Here is an 18,311-nt window from a genome sequence, read left to right as displayed (position 1 = left end):
ACAGAAAACTTAGCCAAGAATCAGTTTTAAATTGCATCTTTTGTTGCTTGCAGCTTGTTGCGACACGAGCTGTTTGTTCCAATTGTTTTTGTTTAACCTACAAAAAAAAAATTACAGTTTGACAGTTTGAAAGTGTCAAACTGCTGATGTTGATGTGATCTAGCTAGCTAGCTAGCTAGCAAAGACCTGACACAGGACCTGGGAAATGCATGTGGTCCTTCAGTTGATCCACGTACTGGTTGCTGAAGCCTCATCAGAAATGGTCTCAGTGAAAGGGTGCCAGCCAAGAAGCCATTCTTGAGGAAGGGAAACTGGGAAAAAAAGACTGAGCTGTGCCAAATTACACAACAACTGAGATGAAAATCAGTGGCAACAGGTCTTATGGAGTGATGAATCCATATTTGAAATTTGTGGTTCAAATCATTGTCAGTATCCACAGAGGAGGTCGAGACAAATGTACAACATTCCTAGCAAGCAAGCTACTTTCAGCTGCTGCCGTGCCACGAGAGGTTGCCACAGCAGTTAGCTCTGCATATCTGGTATGACAGATGCCTGATGTACACAAAGAAAATTTTTGTCTCCAGCTGGAAGTCATCTGTAAAACACAGTGGAGAATCTGTCGTTCCAGCCAGTGGCGTTGGACTTCTGAACACAAAAAAGTACAGTATGATTTAGATCCACCATGCAATACCATCTGGAAAACATTTGATTTATACCAACTTAATTTTTCAGCATGACAGTGTTCCCAAACACAATGCCAGTGGAGTAAAAGCATACCCAGAGAGCAAAACACACAATGGAACACTATCAGTCATGGATTGGTCTCCCCAGAACCCAGACCTCAACATTAAGGAAGCAGTGTGTGATCACTTTGACAGAGAACAGAACAAAAGGCATTCAACATCCAATAAAAGTGAATGTCCTTGCCTGGAGAACTATTCCTGAGAACTACTTCAGTTCAAGCTGTGTTGCAAAATAAAGACAATCATACCAAATATTGACTTTAATGCTTGCTAGAATTATGCAAACTTTGGTTTTATTTACCTTATATATTGTATTTCCATGTATGTTTGCACATATTTGAGTAAATTGCTGTACCTTTTTCCCATTTTTCTTGCAAAATATAAAGAAATAAAAGGAGACTCAAGACTTTTTTGCAGCAGTGTTCCCCATTCTCCTTGTTGATGCATCTGAACCCACAAAACATATCTGTTGCTGGAGAATATCATGCCAAGGGTTTGATGGTCTTTCCACCCAGATGATGTAGCAGAGCATTTGCCGTTCAGCTGGAAAAGTATTTACAGTTTATAAATCCCAGACTGCATGACATCATTTTTTGCATCCTCTTCACTCAGCACACACCTCTCCTAAACCCAGAGTCTAAAGTTACCAAAGTCCAGATAAATAAATAAATCCATAATCAGACAACCTGGTGCTGCAGCGAGTCGACCAAAGTTTTCTGCGCTTTAAAATTCTTCAAGGCTTGTAGATAAAAAAAAAAGACTGCATAGAGGAAACTGAATGCACTTCTGTCACAGCTCTTTATCTATCTGTCCATCCCCACTATAATGATGCTAAACATTTCCATGTGTCTATGATGTCAAGCTTAGTTCCAGAGTAACAATCCTCCCCTGGGTCCATCGGGCCCAGATAGATTGTCCCTCAACAGAGGGAGTGAAACCTGCTGTCAAAACACATTTTTCTTGCTACATGTGCTTTGTATTTTCTCAGAAAATGCATTTCACACGAAGAGAAATTTAAAAAAAAAAAAAAAGGAAAATTAATTGTTTTTGCCCTGGAATCTGTGTGACATTGTAAGAAATCTGAATAAGGGTCTTTTTAAAACGTTTCATTCCTTCTGTGGTTATCAGCAGTCAGTGATTTGACAGATCACCAAACTCATCTCTCCTGAGCCACCTAGGAGTGTTTTGGTTGACTCTGATAGTTGTGGGTAAACAGTTGAGCAAAAACAGGGGCCTGGAAGAGGAAGGTTGTTCTTGGACAAGCTTTCTGCCCTGACTCAGCTGGACAGCAGGCATCCCGTCATTGCAAAACAATAAAGAAACAATGTCATTACTCTGAAAAGAGGCCTTTGGTCTGAGCCAAGGCTTTGAGTAACACTGCTTAATTTCCAAGTGAAGAGAGCTGTTGCATTTTAAAGCACACTGGAGAAAGGAGCAGACAGAGGATATATGGTGTGAAAGCAAGGGTGGAGTAAGTTAAAACAAAAGAAGTCAAGACAAGAGAAGGATTTAAGTCAGCAGATGTTTGGCAGCTTCACACTGACAGGCCTTAATCCAAATGTGCTCAGCAAAAGCTCAAAGCACAGGATGTACTGCCTTCATTAGCAAGCACAGGTAGTGGAGAGGATGGAAAAGTGGACTGAGTGTGATTACTAAAGGAAACAAAAAAAAGATAATTAGGAGATAACAGAAAGGAGTTTTAACTGTGAATAAGATCCAAACATGGGATCCAGGAAGCAGAAAAAGTCCACCTTCACTGCTTCTCACGCTGCTTTTAACAATCAGATTTATGCCTTTTCTCTACGGACTCATTAAGCCTGTTTACTACTAACGACTTCCTGTTTGTTATCTGGCTCCTGCACACTTACACGTTTACACTTTCCTATCTAACATCCTAAAAGACTTTCATTGCCATGTGACAGACTTACATCTTCACGTTGATTGTTGGACCGAGCTTGTTTTGGTATGTTTTACCAAAACATCCCCATAAGAGAGTCTGCCAGAATCAATTACTTACTTTTCTTGATTATAATCAACCTCATATGGCTGCTAATGGCTTTGACGGTCCAAGGGTCCAAACTACTGACATTCCAGCTTCAGCTTATACAGTTTAATTGATAATTGGCAAATGTTAGCCTGCTAAAACAATAAACTCCCACTGTATACCCACTTGTATGCAGACTTACCAGTGCAATGTATGGATTTTGACAGGACAGAGATGCCTCAAGTCAAATATGGGAAATTACGCGCTTACTGGAAATGAAGATAAAACTGTGGCAAAAAAAGACAAACAACAAATCACATGCATATGCTAAAATAGTAGATAACAGCCTCTGTGCTTTATTATTGTGTTCTACTATTTCAGAAGTAATTCTGCAGGAGCTTATCTACACAGTTTATAGCCGACTAATGTAAAGCGACGACAGTTTTCCCCAGTTTTGTTATTGTTGTCTCACTCCATGAAAGACTCATTTCCCACAAAATATCTGCTAGCTTCAACTTGAGTCACTCATTTAAGTGCATTTAGGCTTTTGTCACATTGTTGAGTGAAGCACTGGACGCGGGTGAACCGCTGAGGACTTTAGTCTTAGTCTAATCGTCGACTGCTTCGTCTTCTTTCTCTCTCAGCTTCTCCGTTCCTCTCAGCTTTCAAACCTTAAGCTAAAGCTAGACGCTGCACTCAATTGCACTACATTGCATCATTTGCCCCACGCTTTCCTTCGCAAGTGTAATTTGTGGCTAGCCTGTTTGAGTCTTAGTGGTTTTGTGCTTTAGTTTAGTTGTACAATCAGAGGACTGTTTGTACAACGTACAACCTTTACCCAGGGTGTCACAGGAAATAGTGTAAAAGTGAGGTCTTACCAACCTACAAAATTTAATTCAAAAATACTAAACACTTTTCAGAATATACATCACAGAGTCAACATTTATTCACAAAGTAACAGTGAAAACGACAACAACAACAAAAGGATAAAGAAATGAAAACAGCCTTCTGGGGCCTCAAAGGTGAAAATAGCAAACATAAGTACTTTTCTTTCTACACACAAATAACAAAAAGCAATAAAGCTACAGCATGAAAAAAAATACTACAAAATAGGCCCCGTGTCTAACCACAGAAATGGACAAAAAGAAAGAAAGAAAATTACTGACTTCCCACCAAGCTTCCACTGCCTTAAGGTTAGGTTTAAACAAACAGAAAAGAACAGGAACTAAGATTTCACAGGTTTTCAAATTGAAGAAGTACATTTTAGGTCACACAAAATAACCCTAAAGCCTCGGTGCAGAGGCTAGAAATACACCTTCACTACCAAAATTTTCTGCTGTAGCCTGCCTGCAACACAAGGACACATGGAAACACACACTTTCTCACTCACACACATACACACACACACACACCAAACAACAATCAAACAATCATGCTACTTCATATGAAGTATGATGGTTGTTCTTCATATATGATCACCAATGCTGAGAAGTGTGCAGCATCCCCCCCACAAAAAAAGTTTATAAAAGACGGAGATTGGACAACAGCTACCTGGTCAGATGAGTGAAGCCAAAGCTTCACGTTAAACCTGCTTTAATTCTGCAGCTCAAAATGTGAAAAAAGAAGTCCAGCCAGACAGAAGTCGAACAGTAAGTGAACCTTCATTTCCTCTAACTGCGACCTCAGGAGACACTGTCCTTGGTGAGTTTGTGATCACAGTCACAGTTTCAAATCATATTCAAACTAACAATCATTAAAGTTAAAAAGGAGGTCAAAGCAGGTTATTCTGGCCTACCTTGCTTTAATTTATTTTAATCATACTCACAGTCACCTCGAGGAATCGTTAAATTGAAAGGTAATGACTTTACATTATTAGACAGAAAACCCTAACAAGGAAACCCCTATAAGGAAGCACTTGAGGTCAGAGGGAAGAATGAACTCTCTTTAAACAGGAAGAGACGTAAACCAGACTCCAGGAGCAGCAGCTATCTGTCAAAAACAGACAGTTATAGTTAAAGGGCACGCTCAAATATCGACGCCATTTGAGCGCGCCCTCTGTACCCCTCTGAGAGACTACGTCCACACTAGCCTGAATAGAGTCTAAAAACGCTCCGCATCCACACTAGCGTTTTCAGTCATTTTCACAGAGTTGTGCACCGAAAACACTTACGTTCCACTACTGCGCATGCGTGAAACGCAAGACGATTCGACCTGCCTCATTTCTGTCTGCCGCTTATTTACTTTTAGGGTGTTGTGCCAAAAAGTGATTGCCTGCCAAAAACCGATTTCCAATGTTTCCGTGTATTTTTTATGTGTAATATCTTTATGTATGTTGGTAAATAGACTTCGATGAACAGCGTTTACAAAGGGGTTATATATAGAATTAAAAAATTATCTGTTTTTTCAAGTATCTTTACAGCTCTGTGTTATTGTACTTACATTATAACCAATCCGGTCCTTTATCCTCGTTTAAAATATTTTTACAGAACTATTGTCATATTTGCTGCCATTTCTGCTGTTCTCTTTGCCAACTTACTCTTACAAAAGACATTTTTAATGTTAATGAGATTTTTTTTTAACTGCATAAATAAAGGTTATATAAAAGTCACTGCCAAAAACTTATTGCGGCTTCTACCTTGTTACACGAATATTGGTTGTGGCTCAATATGACTTTATGTCATCCATGAGGGATGCATTTAACATATGTTTCACATATTATAGCCCAACAAGTTACTTATAGCAGTTTAAATACGAGCAATCAGTTTTTGGCAAATACCGGAAGCCACTTTTTGGCAGACAATCACTTTTTGGCACAACACCGGCTCTTTTTGAATGTCGGCAAAATGTTTAGGAAAAGCACCAAGTTTTTAAAATGGACTAACAATGAGGTGGAGTTGTTGCTGCAAGTTGCAAAAGCGATTGAGAGTTAAAGAATTTGAAGAAAAGCTATTTGAAGCATGTACAAACTGATATTAATCTTTAATAGGGATGTCAAAATTGAGAGCAAACAAAACAACTGCTGTGTAATGCCCAGTGTTGGGGAGTAACGGAATACATGTACCGCCGTTACGTATTTAAAATACAAAATATGAGTAACTGTATTCCGTTACAGTTACCGTTTAAAAAGGTGGTATTTAGAATACAGTTACTTTGTTGAAATAAATGGATTACAAGGCGGTACTTCCCTGTTTCATATTGTGGCGGGTCAGGACTGTTTGGGTTTTGTTTGACAGCTACGTTCTGTTGTTCCAGGATGCAGCGTTACGGTTGCCATGGTTACAGGGTGACGCTCTCTCTCTCTCTGCTGTTTCCTGGGTGAGAGAGGCCTTTTTGTTGTTGTTGTGCTAAGCTAATAGGCAGAATGCTACAGGTATAGCTCTAAAGAATGTAGCATCATGGGCAGTGTAGTCCGTGCTGCAGGGAGAATGGACTGTCATACACGTTATGTGTCTGTGAGCGAGGGAGGGAGAAAAAGGAAAAGTATGAGCTGTCATCGAGCAAAAACGGGAGCTGGAAGCATGTAAATATAATAATAACCACTGCAGCCAAGAAGAGTGCCAGATGAGCCCAGTTGTAAGTAAGCTATTAAGACTCGACTGTACACTGTGTTCGTGTTTTCCTCCAAAAACAATAAGTTCCGTTGGAGCAGCCTTTCAACGCCTCTCTCTGTCTCTCGCTAGCAAAGTTGACCCAGACAACAAGGTAAAGCTAGTTTTCGGCTACGAGCCGACACAGAACCCACCGTATTAGCCAGAGGTCCCTTTACTACGCTTCGGAGCCGCGGACCTTCAGTAACAGTAATAAATCACAGCAATTGTACATTCACATAGTTGTAAACAGCATGATAATATATTAAGTAATCCAAAGTATTCAGAATACGTTACTCTCATTAAGTAACGTAACGGAATACGTTACAGAATACATTTTGGGGCATGTATTCTGTAATCTGTAATGGAATACATTTTAAAAGTAACCTTCCCAACACTGGTAATGCCCTCCACTATCTTAGTTTAATTGGTCACATGACTGCATCATATGACTAACATGCGTCATCGTTTTAGAAAGCCTCCGTTTTCGCTGTCCACACTGCCACGCAAAAGCACCGTTTTCAAATGTATGCGTTTTCGAGAGCGTTTCCAAAACGCTGCGTTTTCTTAGTGGACGGGAGGCCAAAACGGAGAGAATGAAAATGGTAAGTGTGGAAGTATGCAATTTAAGACACTGCATAAGTTAACATTGCAGTTGTTAATCAGTATGTTAGCATCCTGAAGTTAATGGTACTCTAAACATAAAGTGGATTTGCTCAAATTAAGGCTGGGTGTGTGCAGACTAACTTCAGTATTCACCTACAAAAGTTTTGGATAATGAGATGACTGGAATACGGCAAATTCTGGGAGTCTTTCCAAGAATGTCTGTTTACAATCACATGTAGCCTAATATATGCAATATCTTTCCCAAAAGTACACACACAGGAGGTAAAGAATGCAATCTTTGGCAGGGGAATTGATGTTTCTCAGTGCTGTGGCATGTAGCATATTAACTTTCGTATGGGCAGTTTGTGAAGAGTGCAGTTTGCACAGAAATCAAGCGTATTAAAACCAAAGTGGAAACAGTGACAAACTGCTTCCTCCAGTGACAAATTAATTCTCAAATACAAGTTGTAAGAATTAGAAATTGCTTTGAGATTCTGATAAAGTTAGGAAGAATTTTCCACACTGGATACAAGATGAGTAAGCTGCTGTTTGACTTAATCATGAATTTCCCAGCAGGAAAGATAAAATTACTCTGTACTGCAGTCAGGATAGGGCATATCTGATGTTATGTGTGTAACAAAGAATTTTAGGGAATTTTGTCTCCCCAGTCTCCCTGACACTGATGCAATGTCTCTTGCACAAAGTGAAGAAAATGCCAGCAGAGAAACAAGGAATCTGTGGACACAGAGGGTCCTCTGTTAGACTCATGAATCTTCCAAGATCACGTTACAATAAGCCGAGCTTCAGTAAGTAAATGGAGATATTGTTGCACTGTGAATGTCTCTGTTGTGTTTCTGTGTTTTCACAAATGAAGTTGTTGGACACTGGTTGCTTGCTCGGTTTTATAACGGGGTGAAGAAAGTGCATCTGGTCTCCAAAAGAACTGATGGAATTTCTCTCTAACAGAACAATGCCATCTTGTCAGCGGTAAGATATATGATCAGTTCCTGGGTGTTAGTACAGGACTGGCATTAAAACTGCAGGATACAGTCAAGTGCCTTTTTCCTTAGGACTTTGTCAAATTTGAACGGCCACTTCCCTTTTGTCACTGGAAAATTCATTATTTTTATAACAAGCTGTAGTAAAAAGGCCAACATTGTCACATCAGCCTCACGAACATTTGTCACGCCATTAATTGCTCTGTGATTTATTCTAGTAAACGCCTGAGTCCAGTTAATCTCAGTGTCCTTGAAATCCTTCAAGGCCAGCTGATGAATGTGGTTCCCGCACATTCTTAGACTTGAACAGGAAGTACCCTTATTAAATGAAACTGATAGCGATCACAGCATGGCTTCATGAAATGTAAGTGAACCGCACAAACGTTTGAACATTTCTGTTAGGTTTGGCAGCACTTAGCTTGGATTTCAAATGGACTTTGTTGCTGGGAAACACACACCATTTGTCAAGAGAATCAAGCTGGAATGAGACCAGTATTAGTCCAGTGAAATTTTAATAGCAGCCTTTTAAGTCTGATATGTGTATAAACCTCCAGGAGAGAGAAAAAAAGAAGACAGAGGGGGGTGTAATCCTTGCTTGCTTTTTCTGCAGCATGACTGGAATTTCAATGCTTGTTTTCTTCACTAAAGTGTGTTGTTTGTCTTTCAGAGCATTCCTTCTTGGATATCCTCCTCTATCTTTTCTGTTTCAACCTAATGGACTTTTCAAATAACCTTTGACCTACACTGAATTAAAAGACAACTTAGCAGCTGCACGTAGCTGCTTTTTCTCACTTGCCCTTAACCAAAAACATATTGCTCTGGTTTCTATTAAACATTTCTGTGGGTCCCAAGAGCACAAGGAGGATGTGATTACTTGCTTTTAAAGCCTCCCACAGATTCACTGTTCTTCTTCAGTGTTCTTTTTTTGTTATTTAATGCAGGGGGTGCATCCCAAAAGAGTTCATCACCTTAAACTGACTCAGAAATGATTCCTACATTCATTCCTTTAGTGTGACTGGACAACTTTCTTTCAGTTTCTAGAAAATCACATGCTTATCTGGGAGTATCCCACTGTGCCACACAGTCACCACACACATACACAAAGATCTAACTGAAAGTGAAATCTAGGAAATTCCAGTTTTTAATATTGGCTTCTTTTGTGCCATAACATGTTCTTAATCAACAATCCAAAATGGGCACATTCCTTTTCTCTGATGTTATGATAATGAATCAAAAGCAAACAAACCAAAAAACCCAATCCCAATACGTAAACCATATGATACATATTTCATTTCTGAATCAATTTGGTGTAAAAATTCAACCAGAAGGGACAAAAAATGGTTCAGTTTTGGTCTTTAAACATTTGGTCTAAATTATGAAAACACAGAGCAACACAGCCGATGGGTGTGAATCTATGTGCTGGTGACCTTAAGATGTGTCTGTGCATGTGCATGTGTATGTGTGGGCATAACGACGGCTAACAGCCAACAACCAAAAGAATCTTCACTCTTCAACTGATTTAGAGGGTTTGGGTAATTTTTTTGGTTGTTTTAGTAGTAAAATGTAACTGTATATGCAACAGTGAAGTTGCATATACAGTATTTTAATTCATCCTTTATTTTGCACAGTTTCCATTCTTTTAAAGTGTAAAACTTTCCAAAAATAATCACATTTATGCTTTTTCAGGGGGTTTTCCCACAGTTCTAAAGAAAAGACAGGATGTCTAAATTTACAGACTTATGCTATGGAAAGAGGAAGTGTAAATGACCTATACAGATTTTTTTTTTGTATTATTTGTCTAAAAGTCAACGGTCTAAATCCATTTTTGTGTTTTTATGAATATAATATCATGAATTAAAGTTTTCACAGCAAATATCAAATTGTGTTAAATGGACAAAAAGATTATTTAAAGCTATTAATGTCTGTAAATACCTCACTCAAGATCTACAATAGTTAACGGTGCAAACATCAGACTGTGTAACATAGCCTGACTCATGAATAACAGAAATATCGCCCCCCGCATGCAAATTACTAACTGTGCAGTGAAAGTGGGAAGAGAAAGAGAGCAAGAGCGGGAGAGAGAGATAGGATCTCGGTGTATTTCTCTCTCTCCCGCTCATCTGCTTGTACTTATTCACGACAGCTCGGAGCTGCACAGTCCAACAGGGGAAGCTGAGCAGAGGAGTAACAAATGACTGAGGGGTCATTGTTGAGTAAGGCAACTCAAATGAGTCAAAGTAGATTATTTGTTCAGCTGTCAGTGGGGCTCCTTCTCATTGCGGCAGGTAAGATGCTCTCACTTTTATTGCTAAAATGATGGTCTTCGAGCTTTATAATGCATATTTGGTGTAATTTTGTCATATGATGTCTTTTTCTCAGTGGCCAAGACTTGTTTTTATTTATTTTTGTTATTTATTTATTATTTTATTTTTCATTTTTCACGAGGTCTATACAGATCAAGCATAAATGTGAAGCCATATTCGTGTTAGAGAAAGAGAATGGTGTGGTCATTGGCGTGATTAGTAAAACAACAGCAGCTAAAACTGTGACATGCCCCAGGTGCAGGACTTAATTTAACCAGAAGGGTGCGATAGATTGCCGTGTGTAAAGGAGAGAGAGAAAATAAAAGAAATGGAAAACAAATGGTGGATAGTTTCCCAGATTTTGTGAAAGAATGTGTAAAAGTACCCAGGGAGAAAACAAAGAGGTGAAATCTGACCCAAATCTTTTCCCCTCAAATGAACACTTATTATGTGCAATCCAGTCTTCTTAGATGTGAGTTAAGGCTATTTATGCAACAGCAATTTCAACTCGCTGGCACTGGCAGTGACTCTGAATGTTCATTAGCAGTTTATTGGATTGATGTAGTTAAATGTATAGGCAGCTGTGTGTTTTTTCTTTCCTTTCACTTTCCATTAAGTATATATTTTTTAAAAATGTCTTTTTTTGGGAATTGGGAGAACATTGAGGAATACCGCAATAAGGCTTCAAATTAATCAATAATTTCTTTCTATTAAAAGGTTTGATTTGTACAACAACTTCATTTCCCCTTTAAAGGTGTTGCCCTCTTAAGGGTTCATTGTTCACTGTGAGGTCATGGACTGTATGGCACCATCAACCTCTTGCTTTCATTGTTATCATTTAGGGAAGTGTGGCTATGTAAAAAAAAACAAAACACAAACACTCTTTGGCATTACGATAATCTTGTTTCTACACGAGTCCTCCTGAATAACAATGTGGGGGGTACGGTGAAAGACAAATCCTTTAAAAGCTCCTTTCTGCTCAACAGGAAAATATATCAAAACAAGGGCTTGATAAAAGAAAAGTCTTATCTGGTGAGAATATTCACTGACATATTTTTTGTTCAGTTAGTGCACTGACTAAAAAAAGGGGGGAGATTATCAAACTCATTGTCAAAAGAATGACTCACCATGGGAATGTACACAGGCAAATGAAGTCAGCTTCCAGGAAAAATGTGCTGTTTAATGATTTGTTTTATCCATGGTGAGCAAGCAAGCAAACGGTGGAGGGAAGAAACTCAAATACAGGTATTAGTGAGCAAAGCAAAGAAACACACAGGAGGAGGTGGTAGACCCCCCCCCCCCCCCCCCCCCAAATTGCTATTTTGCTTGTTTGACTTCATCTGCCTTTTTTATTGTATTTTGTTGTTTAGTGAGACATTTAATATGCTTTTTTTAAACAGAGTCCATACACTTCCTTTTCTGATTTTTCAATTTGTGCATCCTTGATGAGTCTCCATGCATAGTTCACTTAGTCTCTCGCACAAGAGATTTGGGCAGAGGACAGGAGAAGGAACAAGGAGAGAGGAGAGGAGGAAACAGCAGTTTAACAAACAAAAAACCCATTCAACCTTCATTTTAAAGCAATGTCAATTAAACAGATGAATTATAAGTTGACTTGTTAGCTTTGTTTATTTGCATCAACAAGGCGATTCCCAAAGAGCTAATAGCTGAAAACTTGCTATATATCTGCACAGTGTCCAGTGTGGCCTGAGCGATGCATTTGGCTTCAGTTGACCTGTCTAGTGTTTCCTAAAGACTCATCAGAAATTGTCTCAGTGGAAGGCTGGCTGTCAACAAGCCATTCTTCAGGAGGGGAAATGGATAGAAAAGACTGAGGTGTGCCAAATTACACAAGAAATGGACTGAAACAGTGCCAAAAGGTGTTATGTAGTGCAAATAGTCATACGTATTGAAGAGGGCATCTGAAAGGTACAACAGTATGGTGGAGGCTTTGTCATGGTATAGGACTACGTTTCAGTCTTTGGTGTTGGTAACTTTGTCAAAAGTGATTGAATTACAAATGCAGAAAAGTACCATCTTGCAGTACCACCTGGAAAGCATCTGATTGGCCTAAAACTCTTCCTAAAAACACTACTGAAGTCCTCTTCACTGTTCTGCATGCGCAACATTGCTATCAGTGAAACTATGCTGTGACTAACTGTGATGGACTGCGTTAGGCTATTGGCATGTTGGTTTGCTGGAGCCTTACGTGTCCATGAGAGCATAATCTCTAACCTGGTTGATCTTGTCAAAAATCTGACTGCACAGAGGTGCTGAGATGACCAGTACATGTGCTGTTCTTGCAGTAGCTAGAATTGCTCTGCAGCTGTTTCAGCAGGGCATTGCCTGACCCAACACAACCAGAGGAGTGCAGGATTTTCTAGATCAGAAGCATATCCAGACACATCCTATTACACATATTAGCCTGCTTGTATATACATATGTCATAGTGTTGGTCTATAAAATATGCTTAAAACACAAACTTGCATTTCCTTTTTGACTAGTATATTTGGTTTGATTTGTCGATCCTACATTTTATTTTTACTACAAAACAAAAACAATGTGAAGCATCTAAATATATCTAATATTTCTATGCTGCAGGTGTAGGTGCCTCATGTCCCATTGAGTTGAGCCCCTCCAGTGTTGTGGTGCGGTATGGAGACCCAGTTTCAGTCAACTGTACCACAACAGTGAACCATGATGGAATGGGTTGGGAGGTTCCAGTTGGAGGGATAGGGAATACTAAGGTCAACCATTTGCCCTGGAAGGTGGAGAATTTAACACAATGGGACATCTCTGCTTTTTGCTTTATTAACACTAATCAGCAGTGCCTGAAAAATCTGAACATCGTTGTTTACAGTAAGTCCTGGTTGTTGTGCGTATATTATCACAATTATATTATGATAACTCTAATAACTCTGGTATCTAATAAATCCTTTCTTTTTCTCAGCATTTCCAGAAAAAATCAAAATCAACTCCACCGCTGACTCCAATGGTATGATGGTAGAAGGGAAGAAATATAACATTACTTGTGAGATCCCCAAAATAGCACCAGTCCAAAATCTTACTGTAAAGTGGTACAAAGGAGACAGAATCATTGAACCAGATGTCTTAGAAATAACTGAACCAAATAACTTAAAAAATACTAAACAACCAGTGAAACTCTTATCTACCTTCGCGTTTACACCAACTCGAAACGACAGCGGTGCCAGGTTCAGATGTGAGGCACAGATGGACCTGAGCCCAGTAGGACCACATTTGAATGTATCGTCACAGGAGCTTACTATTACAGTTCTCTGTAAGTTTGAACTTATTTGTTTGTATATTCACATAAAATACAATTCTGTCTCAGATAGTATTTGTGACTATTATGTTTACCTGGCAAGATGGTATATGTCTGAAAGAAGAAAGAAGAATAAAACATTACATTGTAACAAATGGTTGGTGCTTTTGCTTCTTTTCAGTTGGACCAGATGTACAGTGTTCCAGTCTTATTGAGCTAATGGAAAATGAATCTTTGGAGGAGAATTGCAACATAGAAGGAAATCCCACCCCCTCGGTTAAATGGGTGAAAGATGGAGAACCCTTCAACTTAACCACTCCGATGAGAAGGGAAAATGCAGGGATGTACACACTTGAAGCTGAGGGCTCGCTCTCTGTCCAAAAGAACATCCAGGTTCATGTGTTATGTGAGTGTCACATCCACTTTTATGACAAACTAACAAAAGTAATACTACATTTGAACATTATACATTTAAAAATAGCAGAAATTTCTGGATGCACAAAGTGGAAGAAGTGCTCAAGTCCTAACTGAGAGTAGCTGTCACTGTTTTAATCAAATGACTCAAACTTAGAACACAGTCAGCAGGTTTAAAGGTTTTAATTAACAGAGTCTTGGGAAACAAGAGCATTGTATTTCAAAGGAAGCTTGGGTAGTTAATCAGGTGAAAGTCTCCAGACTGTCACTTTATCTGTTCACATGCTGGGATGAAACACAGGTGAATATTCAAGAATGATCTCTTAAAATGTTTCTCTTAGTTCTGATGAGTGTCAGTCAGGCCAAACTGCGACTGGAGCAGTATCTCTGTCTTCCAGCAGATAAATTCCTTTGAAGGACAAAAACTCAGTGTCATACTCAGCTGTGTGGGAGGATATTGTGGACATAAATGTAGGAGGCAGGACCTTGACTCGAAGCAAGACTTTTAATGCTGACTAGACCAAAGAAAACACAGAAAGACCAAAGTTCAGGAAAAACAAGGAAACCATGCCAGACAATCCAAAAGCCATAAATAATTGGGAAATAAATATTCTCAGGGCATTACAGAGCTGGAAGACAAACAACTATGAGGGTCAAAGCAACAAAGAACAAGGAGAGACTCAGACAATATACAATGTAATACAAGAAGGTGAAGAGGGTTAACATGACAAAAGGGAAAAGGAGTAGGACAGGACAGTGCAGGAAGGCAAAAAATAGACAAAGCAGAAAGATGACATGAATGGAAACAACAAGGGAACTAACTAAAGGACAAGCTGAGAGTAACAAAGTTAAGAACAGAAGACTCAAACAGCAAGACTGAAATATAAACCATGAAGAGCCTATATATAGCAGAAGATAAACAAGAATTGTAAATACAAGGGAAGAATAACAAAAATCTCAAAACTAAGGGTCCCAAACCCAGGGAGGACGACACTGAGTGTTTATCCTTTTCCTTTGTGCTTTCCTTTTCAGATGGACCAGAGTTGAACTGCCCAAGCATTTACATGGCAGAGGAACATACTCCTCACAATCTCACCTGTTCTGTTGAGGGCTTTCCTGAACCTGTCATGGTCTGGTACAGAGATGATGAGGTGGTGGAACTTCCAAAGACGTTGACGAGACATGATGCAGGACATTACTTGATCACAGCTTCAAACAATCAGTCAAACGTTAGCGCCACTGTGGAAATTATTGTTCACTGTAAGTCTTTCAGACACACGTCAAGCGAGAGTGATTACATACGTATATTTTACTCCTTTTTGTCTTAAATAAAATTGTTGTCTTTAGATCAACCATCAGAGATATTTGAGCTTGAAGACCTTGAAGTCCACATTGGTTCCACTGTGGAGCTGAAGTGCTCCTCCAGTGGAAACCCACGACCAACGTATACCTGGAATTATTACCAGACTGACAATGTGATGGAGGAAAATGAAGATGGAGTATCCCGGTTGGAGATTCACAGCGCTACTGCATACAACATGGGTTCCTACACGTGCCATGCATGGAACAACAAGGGAAGAATTTCCAGAACAATCAGAGTGACAGTTATAGGTAGGTGAACTGCAGTACGCAGTATGCAACATAATCGAGCTACCAATTATAGCCTGCTTAGTAGATAATGTTCTGGAAAGAGTGATAAAGTATTATGGATTGTGTGTAATATGAGAGCATTAATAAAAAACAGCTGATCCTCACGCTTTTTGGCTTTTGAGTCTAAATCGAGAAGTATCAATTTACAGCTTCTCACCATTACCACTACTGATGTGTTGTTCAAACCAAATGGGGAAGAAGGGTGATGTAAGTGACTTTAAATGAAGCATGGTTATTGGTTCAGTTTTCGAGTATTTTTAAAAACTGCTGATTGACTTGCTGATAAAAAATATATATACCTCAGTTCAGATCACATTTTACCTTATATTAAGAGTAATTTGGCTAAGGAAATGTGACACATTTAACTGATATGTGTTGCAGGTGCAGTCCACCCCAAATAATTCTTTGAGCTAGGGAGGGGCGTATCCTTCCTGGGATCTTTTCCTGTTGCCTCCAAAGAAACAGCTTAAAGACCTTTCCTTTCATTGCTATTTCACTACAGTGCTGGATGTGGAAATCTTGCATTATTGTAATGAAGGAATGTAGGTTTGGACTGAAATAACATTTCTCACTCCCACCCTTCCTTCTGCAGGTGCTGAGCAAGAATGCCCACTTGAAATAACTCCAAATCCAATGGTGCTTGAGTACAGAAGCAGAGCGCAGGGTGCAACGTGCAGCTCAACATCCGCCATCTCCACAAATGTCGAGAGAATGTACTGGGAGGGTGTAGAAGCTGATAATATGACTTGGTTTGCTAACACCAATGAAGACTGGGGGATGACGCCAGTTTGCACTGCAACATTTCAAGGAATAGGAAAATGCAATAAATCATTGAACTTTACTCTTTACAGTAAGTATTCTCAACCCGAGCTGGCAAAAATACAGACATTCTGTACTTGAGTAGAACTACACATCCTTGTGTTAAAAAATACTCTGGTAAAAGCACTGTTTTAAACTTCTTTACTAAAGTAAATGGGAAAAGGTACAGACTCAGAATGTACTCAAAGTAAGAACGTATTGAGTAGTACCTTGTGCTGTATTAATGTAATAAAATTGTAGTATATGGGAATAGAATATTTTTAGTCTTCAGTTATTTCAGTCTAAATTTTATTCTAATGATTGTTCTCGGCACGACTCAGTAATGAGTATAGAAAAAGAATGATTTTATTTAAAGAGCTCTATCTTCTGTTTCCTACATTGTAGAGGATAACTTTGCCTCCACACATAAACAGGAAAATGAGCACAGTCAGGGGTTAAAGAGAGATTCAGCAAAACACCTGCCCACTTTATCCACTATTAGTATGCCTTTTGTGTATTACAGTTTAGGATCAAATTGATTTAATGTTTAGAATCACAAAGTGATGTGAAATAATATCTCAACTTGAATGTGTTAAACCAAATGTAACAAGGCTGTTTTGAAAACATAAGGAATGGAAAGTATAAACAGTTGTCAGAAAAATGCTCAGTATTGAATACTCAAGCAAAGTACAGATACCTGAGAATTATTTGTGCTTTGTTACTTTCCACCTCTGTTCACAACAATTTTCATACTTTTGCTGCCTTCAAATTTGAATCTTAAATTGTGTTACTCTGCTCTTTCCTCTCCCAACAACTCTCCACTGTAGAAAAACCAGACAGTGTTTCCATTTATCACGTGCATCGCTTGAGCTCTGTGGAAGAGGGCAAAGAGTTCCAGCTGCGGTGTGACATTGTCAGCATCGCTCCAGCACAAAACGTCACTGTGTTGTGGTACAAAAATCAAGGTGAGGAGCTTTTCTGTAAATATTATAGACGTACTGTGAGAGACTTGCAATACAACACAATACAGTGCTTTGAGATTTTTTTCTAGTGTCCAGCAGTGGGCAACGCCACTGGATGCAAAAGAAAGATTGATCATAGAAAGAGAAAATTACACTACCTCCACCTCTACCATATATAATGATGATGATTGAAATCAAAAGGATCCAATTTGAATTCATCAATCTATAAGACATCTTGCCTCTGATTTTCTCATGTAATTTGACAGGCCTGAGCCTTTCCTCCTTGTTTCACTTCATTAAGTAATACTTAATACTTGTACAGCTGCTGTTATTGTGTATATATATATTTATATTTCTTCATACATTCTTATATATTTCTATACTGTGTATTGTGTATTTTGTTGTACAGTTATTTTATTTTCAACTTTAATTTATATATTTTATCTTATTCTTTCCCAGTTAAATTTACCCTTCATTCTAATTTGTGTTGTACAGTTATATCATTTTTAACTTTAATTTTTATATTTTATTTTATTTTATTCCTTCCTAGTTAAATTTACCCTTTTTAATTTTCATATTTATTACCTATCTTATTCATAGCCTTTTCTTTTTTTTTCTTTAGGTCACGAGCAGTTGTCTAAGCATTTCACTGCATATCGTACTGTGTATGACTGTGTATGTGACAAATAAAATTTGAATTTGAATTTGAATTTGAAGAATGTCATGTTACTGGCTCTATGACCCAGTGCTTCTAGTTTCCTTATGTTCCCATTTTAGTATTGTTTAGTTTCCTCATTCTTCCTGGTTTAATCATTTGTCCTAACTGCATAGTCTATCATGTTCGTTTAGTTCTGTCTCAGTTTGTTATTCTTGTCTCTGTGCTCCAGGTTTATGCATCCCCTGTTTTTCCTCAGTCAGTCATGTCATCATGTCTCAGTGATGACAGTCTTTTGTTTCCTGTTTTACTTTGAAAGTCTCACATC

General features: G+C 38.7%; 1 protein-coding gene across 7 annotated transcripts in view; it reads left to right on the top strand.

The window, feature by feature from the left end:
- Positions 1–6,734: 6,734 nt before the first annotated feature.
- The window catches only part of LOC146519855 (vascular cell adhesion protein 1-like), a 28,085-nt gene continuing 16,508 nt past the window's right edge, over positions 6,735–18,311 (top strand). The window contains exons 1-9 of one of the 7 annotated variants that reach the window (XM_085156221.1): positions 6,735–6,919; positions 7,589–7,726; positions 12,823–13,080; positions 13,172–13,519; positions 13,686–13,910; positions 14,951–15,178; positions 15,266–15,529; positions 16,161–16,418; positions 17,194–17,331. In XM_085156221.1, coding sequence (XP_085012347.1) covers positions 7,603–7,726; positions 12,823–13,080; positions 13,172–13,519; positions 13,686–13,910; positions 14,951–15,178; positions 15,266–15,529; positions 16,161–16,418; positions 17,194–17,331 — 1,843 coding nt within the window. In that variant the 5' untranslated portion in view covers positions 6,735–6,919; positions 7,589–7,602. The other 6 variants (XM_085156223.1, XM_085156228.1, XM_085156227.1 and 3 more) reach the window with 6 other exon arrangements.

This window comes from Neolamprologus multifasciatus, chromosome 4 (assembly GCF_963576455.1).
Source record: "Neolamprologus multifasciatus chromosome 4, fNeoMul1.2, whole genome shotgun sequence".
Taxonomy (NCBI): Eukaryota; Metazoa; Chordata; class Actinopteri; order Cichliformes; family Cichlidae; genus Neolamprologus; species Neolamprologus multifasciatus.
This window is presented reverse-complemented; position numbering and strand designations above follow the sequence as displayed.